We start from the raw sequence: 15020 nt of genomic DNA, 5'->3' as shown, positions 1-15020 counted from the left end.
ATTTTTCTTCTTTTTATTTTCAGCTTCTTAAATTTTTTTTTGTTCATTTCACTATTTTATTGCTTCAACTTTTTTCTATTTTTATTTCTCTTTTTTTATTATATTCGGGTTTTATTTATTCTACTAGTAATCTTTTTATTTATCGTTTTCTTTAATCTTTTCTAAATCTTCTTTTTATCTTCTTCTATGTTACTTAATACATACATATGTCTACATCTGTATCTTATTTTTTTTTATCTTTTCTTCTTACTTTTTTTTAGTTTTTCCCTTTCTTTATTTTGATCTTTTTTTGAATATATTTCTTAAAATTAAAATGTTTTTTTTAAATTAAATTTTTAAATTCAGCGAATTGTTTTATACATGAGTAGTAGTAAAACTTTTAAGTAGTTATAATACTTTCTAGTATCAAATCACAATTTCTAAATTAATTTCTAACGAATCAATTTCAATAATAGTTGTAATAATTTCGAACTAATTATAACAAGTTAGACAATAAAAATAAGTTATAAAATTCTAACAGAAAGTTTCAACAAATCAAAACAGTTTGAAATTACATATACAGTTCGTTTGAACCTGTAGATGAGAATACTTTAGAACAAAATTTACTGAATTAGTCAGATTTAATAAGTTTGAACAAGTTTAGAACAAGTACAAACAACTTAGATCATGTTAGTATTTGTGTTTGTGTGTAGTGTGATAATGAAGAAATAATGTGATTTTCATATGATTTATAAGATATGTATTTTGATTTTGTACAAATAATTTTAGAAATTATGATTTCCTATAAATAATTTAAAAATTAGTTTCGTAGAAATGATTTTAAAAAATTGTGATACTTCGTACAAATAATTTTAAAAAATTGTGATTTTGTTTAAATAATTTAAAAAATATGAAATCTTACAAAACTTTGCCAAAAGTTATATATATATATATACGTTAAAAGTACAATGTGTTTTTATTTTGAAATTAATCGAAAAAACATTTGTACATATATATGCTATTAAAGAGTAACTTTTTTTTAAAAGTGTAAGCATAATTATTCAGCTCCTATGTTATTTTTAGGGATGAAAACTTTTTTTTTCCACAAGAAGCTTCTGATAACCTCAGATTTGTATTTAACACTTTTTATTCAAGTTTTTATCAAACTGTAACGACTTATCAAGGCCATCATAGCCAGGCAGAAAAAACGAATATATATTACTTATAATTGAACGTCAATATTTCATAAACTTACGTAAGTTTGTGTACATTATTAATTTTATTGAAATATTCACGGAAAATGTTCTTTTTTTACAATTAAACAAAAACATTAATTAACGAACTAATCTAAATATAAAAAATCGAGTTTTAGAAATTATTAAGTGTTATTAATAACAAAAATAAATACTCGATTTTTTGTAATTAGACAAATATTTAAGGATGGAGACCCAAACATAACCTCATAAAAATAAAAAACGGTTTTTAACGCTAAAAAAAACTTTCAATTGAAATTAATTTCAAAGAATTTTTGAAGAACTAATTATATATTATAATGTATGATAATTAATAATATAATAATATAATAATTAATATAATTATAATTTGAATATTATTTTACGTAATTGAATAGTTAATCTACATAAATTATTTTTTTATGCTACCTTAAGAATTTAAACCTGTCATATGAATAGAAATTAACGAACTAAAATCATTTCCTGGCAGAGGTTTAAATACTTTCTTATATTAAAAATTAAAAACAAAATTTGCTAAGAAGTTACTCTAAAGAAAAAACCTAGTCTCATTTTTGTTGCAACTCAAAATGAGCCAATGTTAAACGACATAGACAGTGGCGCCACCAACCTGGCTCATTTTTGTTGCATTTCCAGGTTTTTTCCGTGTCCTCATTAAAAATTTAGAGATTAATTGAAGACAATTTAAAAATACCACCATTTTGAGATGTTTCCCTGTTCCCACATGTATTTTCCCCAATTATTCATTATCTAGTATGAAACACTTGCTTTCAGCCACTGAATTCAATACGACACTAATCTTACTCATTAAATTTCTTCTTCCTCTTAATTTTATTTTCCAAGCAATTTCATTTACGATTGCGTTCTCGTTTAAGAATCTATTCTGCAACTGCAATATGCAAACCATTTCACCATGAATTAATAAAATTATTATAGAAGTGTCACAAATTTTCAAAATGCCGTCAAACTGTAAAGACAGCATTAATGCAATTTTAAATTATTTTTCTTTCAATTTAAATAATACAATTTTACTATAAATAAAAGAAATTGGAAAAAGATAGGGAATAGGTGAGGCAACAAGAAATTATTTTCCCTTTGAACGCCCTCTAATGATATAAATATTTGTACACTACATTGTTGTGTTCAACACAATTAAATGAGATTTAAAGGAGGTGAGAGTAAAAGAGAGGGAGGGAGATTGTTGAGGAGGGAGAGGGTTATTAGAGGGAGAGGTATTTGCCACGAAAGGGTCGCCAATGATTCCATTACTGCAAAACGTTGAGCGAAATTTCATTGGTCGTAAATTCCAATGATTATCAGAACTACTTTATGGGTTGTATCGGGAGCTTGACATTGGGGAACGATTGTGGTCAATAGCAGGGACGAGTGAGGAATGCGATCACTTTCATTTGCTGTTTCACAGGAGAGAATGTATTATTTTTTTTTTTTTAATTAAAAAATATTTTATTTAGATTCTTTTTTGAAAACTACTCAATTTTGACATAACGAATAATTTTCCATAAAATATAATTATCAGATGAAAATAACATTCTAGACTTTATTAAAATATAATAGGTTTTTAGGTTAGGAAAATGAAAACAGATGGCTTCCATTGTCTCTACTCGCAAAAATCCCCATTAGGATACTTGTGCTTATTCACGTCAACTACCGCACCCTGTTCTAGTAAAAATTTAGTAACTTTTAATTTTAACAATAAAGTCACTAAATTTTTACTAGATCAGGGTGCGGTAGTTGACGGAAATTATGACAAATGGCGAGTGGGGACAGTGAAAACCAAACGTGTGTTCTGACACTAGGAACAGTACTGACAACTTAAATAATGGCGCTAAATTTGAAAATCTTTAAAAATAATTTATTATTTAAATAACTAATAATTAATATTATTTACTCAAATATAAAATAAATAAAATAGTTAACAGAACATAATCGTACATATTAAAACTAAATGTTGTAAATTAATTTAAAAATGCGTATTTCATTTTGTATTTAAAATTTTTAGAGGTAAATTTGATTTTAACTGTGCGGCCCTTGGTGTATTTGTCATGACGATATTACGGACGTGTCGTTCAAACACTATAAATTCACATTTAGGTGCGGTACTGCCAGTTATTAAAAGCCTCGGGTTTTCAAGCGTGGAATTGCGGGTTGAACTGAAGTGGGTGTTTGGTGTGTGAGGGGTTAAAGAGAAAGAGAGAGAGAGGGGGAGACTGGGACATTGGATAGGATAAAAAATATGGGTGTCTGTCCATCAGTGTCCAACGGTAGTTAAACAAAATTGTGTTTACACAAGTCTCAACGTGTTGTAGATTTTATTTAAAAAGAAGCGAAACGCTTTTGGGAATAGGACAAAAAAAATGCAAATAATCGAATTTGATTTATTACAATTCTTTCGTTTTTGAAATAACAATTTTTTTTTCATTTATATTCTGTACAAACTTAATTTTTTCTAAAATTTGTTATTTTAACAGTCATTGCTTTATATAATGAATAAAAGTGGACTCAATCATTTTTTTTTTTGAGGTTAACTTTACAATACACAAAACCATGACCAAATAGAAATCATCGAATCTGAAAAAAAATCTAAATATTGAAATAAATAAATTAATATATCTCTATCCTTTTCTAATACATGCTTTAAGTTCGCCAACGACTTTCGCGAAATTATTGTGCGTTAGCCCAAATGTGCAACAGGACAAATGCCCCCACTCAGCTAAAGTTTATTAAGGTTGTTCTACAATACATTTATTGCATCGACTGAAAATTCCCCAGAAAATAAAATTACATATGTTACGAAACGATGACAAATAAAAATTTGATAAATTTGTCCAATGGCATATTTAGGAAACTGCTATCATTTAACTCGATTAGAATAAAAAAATATTTGAAATGAAGTTTCAAAATAAAAAATATAATACATAAATGAAAATAACTAGAAAAACATAAAAAAGGATTATCGGTCTGTCAGACCGAGAAAAGCACTAAGCGTCATTTTTTTATCTCATAGTAATTTTTACAGCTTAAATAGAAATAGAATTTTTTTTTAAATTTTTATCAAAAACTTAATATCACTTGTTGGGAAAAATATAATAACACTATATATATATATTATGACCATAATGTCCTTGGCTTTGTGAATTGGGAACAAATCGAATATTCAAACGATGCAGTTGAATATCATATAATGATTCCTTTATGAGATGATATATAACAGTATTGAAGGCATCAGTTACATCGAGATAGTCGTTCACCTAAAACATTCGCCCGAACGTGATAGCCTTCTATTTGCTTCTATTTTACGCGCGCGATCATCATCAAAAGCACGCAACACATTATTATGTATATTATAATAAGAGAAATCAAGACACAAATAGAAATTTTGTTTTTTAATAATAATTTTCATTTATTAGTTTTTTTTTACTTAAAAAATTTTGTTTGCTGTTTTAATAATAATAAAAAAAATTCTCTTTAAACAAATTTTTAATCTGTTTATTGAAATAAATAAATCTATTTATAAAAATTGTTTTATAAATAAAAATAATAAATTTTCCTTCCTCATGAGGGAGCTTTTTCTATATATGTATTTTATATTGTTTGTTTGAATTTAAATTCAAATCAATGAAATAAAGCAAAACGAATAACAATTGTAAAAGCTTTTGTAGTGAAATCGAATTAAAAATATGAATATATATGTATATCTTTTCGTTTGGATCAAAAGATAATTTAATTATTTTCATCTACGGCTTAAAAATTATGCTTGGAAAACCGGAAAATAATAATTTAATAATAAATATTCCCTTTTGTAGAATGATATACATCAGTTATTTTAATTTAAAAGATAAATTAATATTTTTACATTTAAAAATTTTATTTGGTTAATAAATTAAAACCAATAATTTTTAAGCTCATTACCTTATCATTTTTAACTTTCTATATTTTACAATCGATGCTTTGCTTTTGTTTTCAGCGAATTAAAATTAAAAAATTTTGTTTGTTTCAAGTATAAAAAAATTTTTAACTGAAATTTAAAATTTATAGTGGCAATCCATTTTTTATGAAAAAATTTTTATACTTTTATAGAAATTATTTTTAAAAAAGTTCAAAATTTATTTTAATTATTTTGCATTTGTTGAAATAAAGAATTTTTAAAAGAATTTTTTTTTTCAATTTCTTTAAATAGAAATTATTTTAGTTTTAAATTAATAGGAAAATTAAAAAAAAAGTTATGAATTGTGCTATTTTTTTATATTTGAGTAAATAAAATTATATAACGCATTTATAAAGAGCCAGATATATGTATTTCTGAAATAAGTAGTAAAGACTCTGTTTAGTCAGACAGTGGTCTTGAATTTATTGCATCAATTCATAATCACTATAGCATAAAATCTCTTCACTTAAAATCCAAAATTTTTTTATAAATTATAATAAATTAAATTAAATTAAAACTTAATTTTTGACGGTATGTCTATAAAATGAAATATTTTTAAAAACATTTCCATAAATATGAGAAATGTGCAAATTTTTCAACTTTTTTTTTTATTCATTTTTTACGGTATTTAATAAACTTTTGATTTTAATATTGAGAGATATTTAATTGATCCACCTGCTTCTGAGTAGATTTACAGATAGCAATGGTAATCGAAATTGCACGGATTTGAATGAAAGCTCCCGGTTCTATCGATCAATCAGCCATAAGTAATACGGGGCTTTTGATGGGTTACACACATAGCGTCGAAATGAAAAGCTTCGATCCGCATGCTATTCTCCCGAGTTGAGACGTAATTACATTAAATGTCTAATTGCTGAAAATAGCAATTAACATATACCGCTAATTTCTCCTTAACACGTTTCACTTTATTTGGAGATTTTTTTCTTTTTTGGTTCAGTAAGAACATTCGACATCTTAAAGGTGCGTGACTGAGGAAAAAAAAATTATTTCAATCAAGTAAAAATTATTATACGTTTCAAATAAATGATTTACTTTTCTACTTATATTTACTGATCTAAAAAAAATGACGCTTATTGTTTTTTTTATTGTAGAACAGCCTTAACAAAATTTAGTAAGATATTTGGAAGATAGCCATTGTACCCACTCTCCATATTTGACATTTGTCATAATTCTCGTCAACTACCGCACCCTGTTCTAGTGAAAATTTACTGACTTTATAGTTACTTTTAATTTTAACTAGTATGTCACTAAATTTTAATTAAAGCAGAGTGCGGTTACTACTGACTAGCAGAGATGGGAAGCGATAATAATTTAAATATTATTTAATTGAATAGTTATTCTACAAAAATTATTTTTTTATGCTACCTTAAGAAGAATTTAAACCTGTCAGAAGAATAGAAATTAACGAATTAAAATCATTTCCTGACAGAGGTTTAAATACTTTCTTATATTAAAAATAAAAAAACAAAATTTGCTAAGAAGTTACCCCCCATTAAAAATTTATAAATACCACCATTTTGAGATGTTTTCCTGTTCCCCCATATATTTTCCCTAATTATTCATTATCTAGTATGAAACACTTGCTTTCAGCCATTGAATCCAGTACGACACTAATATCACTCATTGAATTTTTTCTTCTTCTTTTTAATTTTATTTTCTGATCAATTTTAAAAATTACTGATGTAAAGAAATTATTGTAAAACAACCTTAACAAAACAAACTTTGTTATATATATATATATATATATATATATGCATATAAATTAAAATTAAATTAAAAATTTGCGATTAATTAAAGACAATTTATAAATACCACCATTTTGAGATGTTTTCCTGTTCCCTCATGTATTTTCCCCAATTATTCATTATCTAGTATGAAACACTTGCTTTCAGCCACTGAATCCAATACGACACTAATCTCACTCATTAAATTTCTTCTTCCTCTTAATTTTATTTTCCAAGCAATTTTACAAATTACTGATGTAAAGAAATTATTGTAAAACAACCTTAACAAAACAAACTTTGTTATATATATATGCAATTTGAGTCAATTGAATTGGTAAATTCTCTAAATTCGTGATTAAATATAAATTTTTAGGTTAGGGTTGTTTGTTTACTAAGCTCATTTTACGTAGCAGCAAAAGATTTCAAGTTAGTAAACAAACATCCCTAACCTAAAAAGTTATGTAATTACAAATTCAGAGATTTTACAAATGCAATTGGATCAAATACATAGCAAATTAAATTAACAAAACACTATTTATTTTTACTTCATGTCAACAAGTGTTGTCCATGTTCAAAATATGAGTAAAATTGATAAAACTGGAAACATTTTAAGAATAACATTGTGTCGTTTTTTTTGTTTTCCCTCCAGCTATCTGACGTAACACCTAGAATCGACTCTGATATCACAAATGACACAGCCTAATAATTTCTGTATTTCTGTCCTTTTCTATTTCTTGCGATTGGTTTAAATTGTCCCCACTTGCCATTTGTCATAATTCTCGTCAATTACCGCACACTGCTCTAGTGAAAAATTACTGACATTGTAGTTAAAATTAAAAGTCACTATAAAGTCACTAAATTTTCACTAGAGCACTGTGCGGTAGTTGATTAAGGCTCCAAGAAGGTGCGTAGAGTTTAAAAAATTTTTTGCAAGGAACAATTCTAAAATATATATGTATATAGAACTTAACGTGATAAATTTCTTAGTCTACGATTGAACTATAAAAAATTGGAACCGAGCCATAATTATAATTAAGAATATTTAATTAATTATAATTGATGATAATGATAAATATTTTTTTTCAAGATGGTTATAATATGTTTAAATAAAAAAAATTGTAAGGTGAAAAAAAAATCTTTGTAGAGTTGATTTTTTTTTATTTTTCTCACCTATAGAGGCATCTAACTCGTGGTTTGAAATCGATTCTTATTTCCTTCAGTTTCAACCCCTTTTAATGTGAAACAGACACGAAAGGCTGTGTTATACTTGACGTTTGGTTTTCGTTTCTGCCAATGAATCTTTTGTTCTCTCTCTCTCTCTTCCACCTTCATTTGTTCTTTGTAACACCAACATTAAGAAAACTACTTGAAAACTTTGTATTTTGTAACTTTAAACGGATGATTTTTACACCCTTCCTTTATCCTACAACAATAAATTTATTATAAAATTTTACTTTCAAAATTTTTATAATAAATTTTTATTTAAAAAATTAATTGATTCATTTTTTTTAATAAAAAAAAACAGTTTCTAAATAATTAGTAATTTAGTTTGATAAAAATTGTTTTAATTTCTTTGTATTTAAAACATGATTTTACATATAAGAAGTGTGAAAAATATTGAAAAATTAGATCGAACTGAATTTTTATTGACGTTTAAAATTTCATACTTATTCGTTTTAAGGTAACTTATAAAATAAATAGAACAAAATAGAATATTTATGTTAAAAAAAATTGTCCCAAGAAAAATTATTCCGGAAATTAGAAATCTTACCAGAATCTTTAAATTTGAAATTTTCTGCTATATAATTTTATGATATTCATAAAAAAAAAAAATTTCTACTCGTTTCTGTAAAAATATATTTTTTCAATTATCCTTAAAACAAATACATACCTATATTTATGATGTATAAAAAATATGTTCACCAAGAAAATATATTAAATAATTGGTATATTTATTTTCAAATATTTGTCCATATAACGTAAATTATGTTTAAAATAGAATTTTATTTTTCAATTATTTTTTGACAAAATATATAAAATCATAACTTCAAAAAGAGAAATGAAAAAAAGCCAATTTTTTTTTTTGAATAGAAAATAAAAAATTTAATTCCACTCAACATTGCGGCCTATGTGGAAAAATGTAGTTTCGACACATTTTTGTTGACCTTGGATGTCAAGGTTTAGGGATTCTGGAATTTCAAATACTGAATGAGTCTTGCGTACGTTTCCAAGAGTTATGGAAATTCGATTTTCTAATTTCCGGTGTTCTCGTTCTCATTTCAACCCTGGTAAACACTTTGATGGGCGCCTGAAAAGTGATTGCCGGGCTTGCGCTGCTAAAACTTAGTTGTACTTTGAAAGGCGCAGGTTTAACTTCTGTCGAGTTTTCGTTGTTTTTTTTTTTTATTTTTTCATTTCATTGAATCTGCGAAAAAAAAAAATTTATTTCTGTTTCTACCAGTAAAAATATTTAATTGTATATTTTAAATATATTTAATTCTGTAAATTAATTTTTTTTATTATACGTATTAAATAAATTGCAATTGACTATAGGAGATAGTGTTTAAAAAAAAAACAAAAAAATTACTGAATAAACAACATTTTTTTGCTATTACTATAGTGATTTAAAGTTTATTATTCAAATAAAGACAATTTATTCGTGTTTCAGTTATTTGGAGATTTACAACGAAAGGGTCAGGGACCTCTTGAAACCAACAACAAGTGCCGGTGGACTAAGAGTTCGCGAACACCCTCGATTGGGTCCATATGTTCAAGGTAGATATTTTTGAAGACTTTTTTTTTGGAATGTTTAAAAAAAAAATTGCAAAAATAAGGTTTAATTAGTTTTAACACCAAAAAAAAAAAAAAAATTGCACTTTAATGCCTTTAACGGTCTGACAGACCTTAAAAAGCATTAATGTACAATTTTTTATCATCCAATCTAGTTTATAAGTTAAAATAACTTCTTAATTTTTGAAAAAATTATTTCATTATATTGTAAATAAATATATTTATTATTTTTGAGGTCTCACGCGTCACAAAGTCTCCAATCTGGGGTCGTTGATGTCTTACGTGGAAGAGGGTATCAAAGCAAGAAAAACAGCATCAACTCTACAGAATCCAAGTAGTAGTCGTAGTCACGCATTGCTTACGGTTTCTCTTTCATCAGTTTCACAAAACGGTCATTCAACATCAGCAATTACTGCCAAAGAAAAGGATTTTCATCGTGGCAGTAGATTACATTTGGTCGATCTGGCGGGTAGTGAAAGCGCAGCCACGTGCAGTGGAATTAATCGACTAAAAGTGAGTCATATCTAACTCTATAAATATAATTCTTATTTATATGTGTGCACTGAGTCCTCAAAATTACCTCGATGAAATAATTATATATTTATTGTATATATATATATATATATATATATATATACTTCTATATCTGGAGAAATTAATTGTACTTTTCTTGCCTCTTTCTAGTTTTTTAAGTTTTCAACCTAATTTTTTATAAAATACACAATTTAGACCATTATCTATATCTGTAAGTCTATTTTTTCCTCACATTCTTTACTTGAGAGTATATGAATAATTAGCATATACTTCTGTTTTTATTTTCTAACCTCTAAACAATATTTCGCCATAAACTACAATAATTGATATATAGATATAGGAAAATTAACAATTCATACAAAGTAAATGTTCCCATTTGTCATAATTCTCGTCAACTACCGCACCCTGCTCTAGTAAAAATTTACTGACTTTATAGTAACTTTTAATTTTAAGTAGAATGTCACTAAATTTTTACTAGAGCAGAGTGCGGTTACTACTGACTAGCAGATTTGGGAAGCGATAATAATTTGAATATTATTTAATTGAATAGTTATTATACAAAAGTTATTTTTTTATGCTACCTTAAGAAGAATTTAAACCTGTCAGAAGAATAGAAATTAACGAATTAAAATCATTCCTTGACAGAGGTGTAAATACTTTCTTAAATTAAAAACCAAAAACAAATTTTGCTAAGAAGTTACTCTCTATTAAAAATTTGAAAATTAATTAAAGACAATTTATAAGTATCACCATTTTGTTAGACGTTTCCCTGTTCCCTTATGTATTTTTCCCAATTATTCATTATCTAGTATGAAACACTTGCTTTCAGCCTCTGAATCCAATACGACACTGATATCACTCATTGAATTTCTTCTTCGTCTTAATTTTATTTTCTGGACAATTTTCAAAATTACCGATGTTAGGAAAGTATTGTAGAACAGCCTTAACAAACTGTAATAATACATTTGGAAGGCAGCATTTGTACCCACTCTCCAAAGTCCATACTCGCCAATTGTCATAATTCTCGTCAACTACCGCACCCTGTTCTAGTGAAAATTTAGTCACTTTATAGTAACTGTTAATTTTAACTATAAAGTCACTAGAGCAGGGTGCGGTAGTTTACGAGAATTATGACAATGTTAACTTTTCGATTTTTTCAGGACGAGATGATGAGCGCGCATCTATTGCCAACTGTCGACAAAAAAATTTATTTTCTGTTCCACTATTTCTACAATCTTAACTTGAAACTATTGTTGAAATAGTAAAAAAAATTTTGTTTTCTTAAAGAAAATAATAATTTTATATCCTTACAAGTAAAATATTTTTTTTTAATTTTTGGTATATATGTGAAATAAATTTTTTGTCTATAGTAATGTAATGGATACGCGCACATTTTTACATCATTAACAAAGTTATTTTGATTTATAATTTATTTTTTCTTTATATTTTTATTTTTTTACATTTAATTTACCAGTGAGAGTATTTAGTCATTTTTAATCAAAAAAAATATTAATTATTATTTATTGAAACAATTAATTTTACAGGTTTTCAAATTTAGAGCCATTATTTATGTTGGCAGTACTGTTTCTGCTGTCAAAAAACACATAATTTCAGTTTCCTAACCTATAAATATATTTTACTTTATTAAATGACTACAGTTTTTATTTGTTTGAAATTTGTTTTTCGGGGGTTTTTGTAGTCGCTGATTACGAATCTGATGTCAGTTTTTCAAAATTCAAAATGGCGGCTCCAATATGGCGGTCGAAAAAATTTAAAAAACGGTCGGATTCGCTTTAAACTTGTTACTCGAGGATTTTCAGGGTCCCTGATTACGAATTCGATGTCAGTTTTTCAATGTTATAAATGGCGGCTCCAATTTGGTGGTCGAAAATTTAAAAAAAACATTCAGATTCGTTTGTAATTTGTGAAATTGAATTCAAAACTATAAATTTTAAAAAACTAACAGTAAATTTTAAGCAAAAATTTTGAAAAATTACTGAATATTTTTCACGTGAAATAACTAAAAATTTATTATTACATTTATATATATAGATTAGTTGTCAAATTGTCAGAAAAGATACGAATAAAATTCGAATGACATTTAAATAGAAAATTTAATAAATCCCAATAAAATGCAATATTTGTTTTTTTGATGATCAGTATACAATAAGTTGACAAAAAATACATATATAGAATATTAAAACGCTTTATCGTCTTAATTTAAAATCACCTCAATAATAAAATTGAAAAGTATATCCCGTCATTCAAATATCCTATTACAGCATTGCACGAAATATAGACGATTACTATAAGCGCCTTGCATTCAGGAAACAATGTCACGCGATATAAAAACAAATAGTCTATTTAGTCAAAATCTTTGATTATATTGTATTATATTGAATACATAATAGGGAAATTATTTTATCATTCTCCCTCTCTCACTATTTTAAAAATGTAAATCTAATTTATTTTTAATTCAAAAAAATAATAATAATTTATAATATTTAATAATAATAATTTTACTAAAAATATTTTTTTTTAATTTATCATTTTAGTAAAAAAAAATTTTTTTTTAAAAGTAAATTACTTAAGGTATTAGTCGCGCGCCGGCTCTAACCAAAAGTTTGTCTTGAGTCTGACTCAGTCTGTGCTTAGCAAGAGGTATAGTTCTGAGTCAAACTTTTTGAAGGGTACAGGTAATTTTCACTCAGAGCGCCGCGTTCTCGCACGTGTAGAACTAAAGTTTTGATCGCGGCAACGTCGCAATCTGAATGTACCAGTGCTACTGAATGTTAGAGTCACAAAAAGTGTTTAGCTGTTTTTGTCGTAATTATTTAATACTAATCTATGTTGTGAAATTTTAAATATGTTATTTTTTTATTCTACTCTATGAGATATTCCTACTTTCTAACTGTGTACTTTGCATGATTTTGAATTTTGTATGCATTCGCGCGCTACAGCGTTGCCAAGTTTACTGCTTTCCAGCAGTGGAACTTCATATAATTTAAAATTTTGTTAACTTTCTCCTAATATATTTATAGTTTGGTACGGTCAAAAAATTTCAGTTTTTTTGTATGCATTCGTTTCATGAGAATGTATTATGTGGTAGTTTTATTTTAAAATCTGACGACTGGTTTTCATTTAAATAATTATAAAGCAAATTCCTTACATGCATTAGGTGCTCCGTCCATGTAAAAAGTATCAACTTTGAAATGATATTTTAAAGCTTAGGAACGGTCAAAATCGATGGGATTGGTCTTATTTTGTAGATAATTATGTCAGAAACACTCATGCAAAATTTAAAAAATATCTGACGAAAATGATTTTACGCGACTAATACCTTAACAAATGTCGATTTACAGGAAGGAGCTAATATAAACAAAAGTTTGGTGGCTTTGGGTAACGTAATATCAGCTTTAGCTGAAAGAGGATCCAGTGGGAACGTTCCTGGCAGAAGATTCATACCTTACAGGGATTCATCTCTCACTTGGCTCTTAAAAGATGCTCTTGGGGGAAATGCAACAACAATTATGTTCGCTAGTATGTCTTTAACTCAATTTAACAATATGAAGAATAGTAAACATAAATTTGTTTCTCTTATGAGAATAATTTTTTAAAAATTGTAATTAATTAAAAAAAAATAGCCAAAGAAAAAGGCGCATAGCGTCTATATTATATAGGGTTTCGAAGCAGACAAATTAAATTTTGTACTAAAGATTTAAGTCTAATTCCCTAAGGTTTATACTTTAAATCTTATTTCTATTACGATTTGGTCAGGTTTAAATCGGTTTCAATGATTTTCCAGGCCAACTAAGATGGAGTGATTAAAATTCATAAACCAAGGTAGAGAAAGTAGTTTGTTTTTTTATAATTTTTTTAGTAAATTAGTTAAAAACGTAGTGAGCTTGATAAATAAAGTAATTATTTTTTTTTAACAAACTCTATTCGTTAAAGAGCGAAGGGATAAATATTTTCCTTTGTAGAAATTATAATTTAAAAATGCTATAAATATTTGCTATTAAATAATATACATATATATTATAAATAAGTAGGAGTTAGTAATTTAATTCTAATAAATTTTAATTTTGCAGCATCTGGGAATTAAGACTCCATGCCTTCTGTTCTAATTTTCAAATATATATATATTTTATAAAAATGAAATTTAATTCTCATTGCACATGAAAAAATTCATTATCAATTATAGTGAAGTTGATAACACTTTTATAGTAGAGCACAAAATTGAAATAAAACAATTATTTTAATTGAATCATGAATTTCGAAACAACTCTTAAAAACATAGTAAGAGTCATTTTTACTATCTATTGTTAAAATGGTATTTACGCTTTTTTTGAGTTGAGCCCTTTCCGAAATTTTTACATTTCCCTGGCGGATTCGATTTACCTAAAATCGACCCAGCTGGGTCGAATCTAAGTCGAATCTAAGTCGAATTTAGGTAATTATCAAAAAAAAGCTTTAAATTGATGAAAATTTATAAAAATTAGTATTGTGAGGTTAAATGAACATTCATAGAGTTAATTTTTGTAAGAATTTTAATTATTAACGTGATAAATAATAAATAATTACTTGATATGTGCAAGTGGTAACTGTAGATTTTAACTCGTTGTCAGTTTTCATAATATTTTCAGAAATTAGTGTAAAATGTGTGAAAAAATAATTTATATTTAATAGAAATTGCAAATTTTATTAAATTATTTTATTATTTAACAATCACATTTCATAATAATTGCAATTTAATTAAAAAATAACAGTTTTCTT

The 15020-nt window shown here is 26.2% G+C and overlaps 1 protein-coding gene across 1 annotated transcript in view; it reads left to right on the top strand.

Annotated features, from left to right (window-relative positions):
- LOC127284835 (uncharacterized) overlaps positions 1 to 15020 on the top strand; it is a 33494-nt gene that overhangs the window by 10062 nt on the left and 8412 nt on the right. Inside the window, exons 5-7 of the mRNA XM_051310526.1 lie at positions 9589 to 9695; positions 9946 to 10223; positions 13607 to 13784. Of these exons, the coding sequence (XP_051166483.1) occupies positions 9589 to 9695; positions 9946 to 10223; positions 13607 to 13784 (563 nt within the window). The remainder of the gene's footprint in view (positions 1 to 9588; positions 9696 to 9945; positions 10224 to 13606; positions 13785 to 15020) is intronic.

The sequence above is a fragment of the Leptopilina boulardi genome, unplaced genomic scaffold (genome assembly GCF_019393585.1).
Source record: "Leptopilina boulardi isolate dan_hultmark-lab unplaced genomic scaffold, ZJU_Lbou_2.1 LbouV2_327, whole genome shotgun sequence".
NCBI lineage: Eukaryota > Metazoa > Arthropoda > Insecta > Hymenoptera > Figitidae > Leptopilina > Leptopilina boulardi.
Note: the sequence above shows the minus strand (reverse complement) of the source record. Positions and strands in the feature narration are given on the sequence as shown.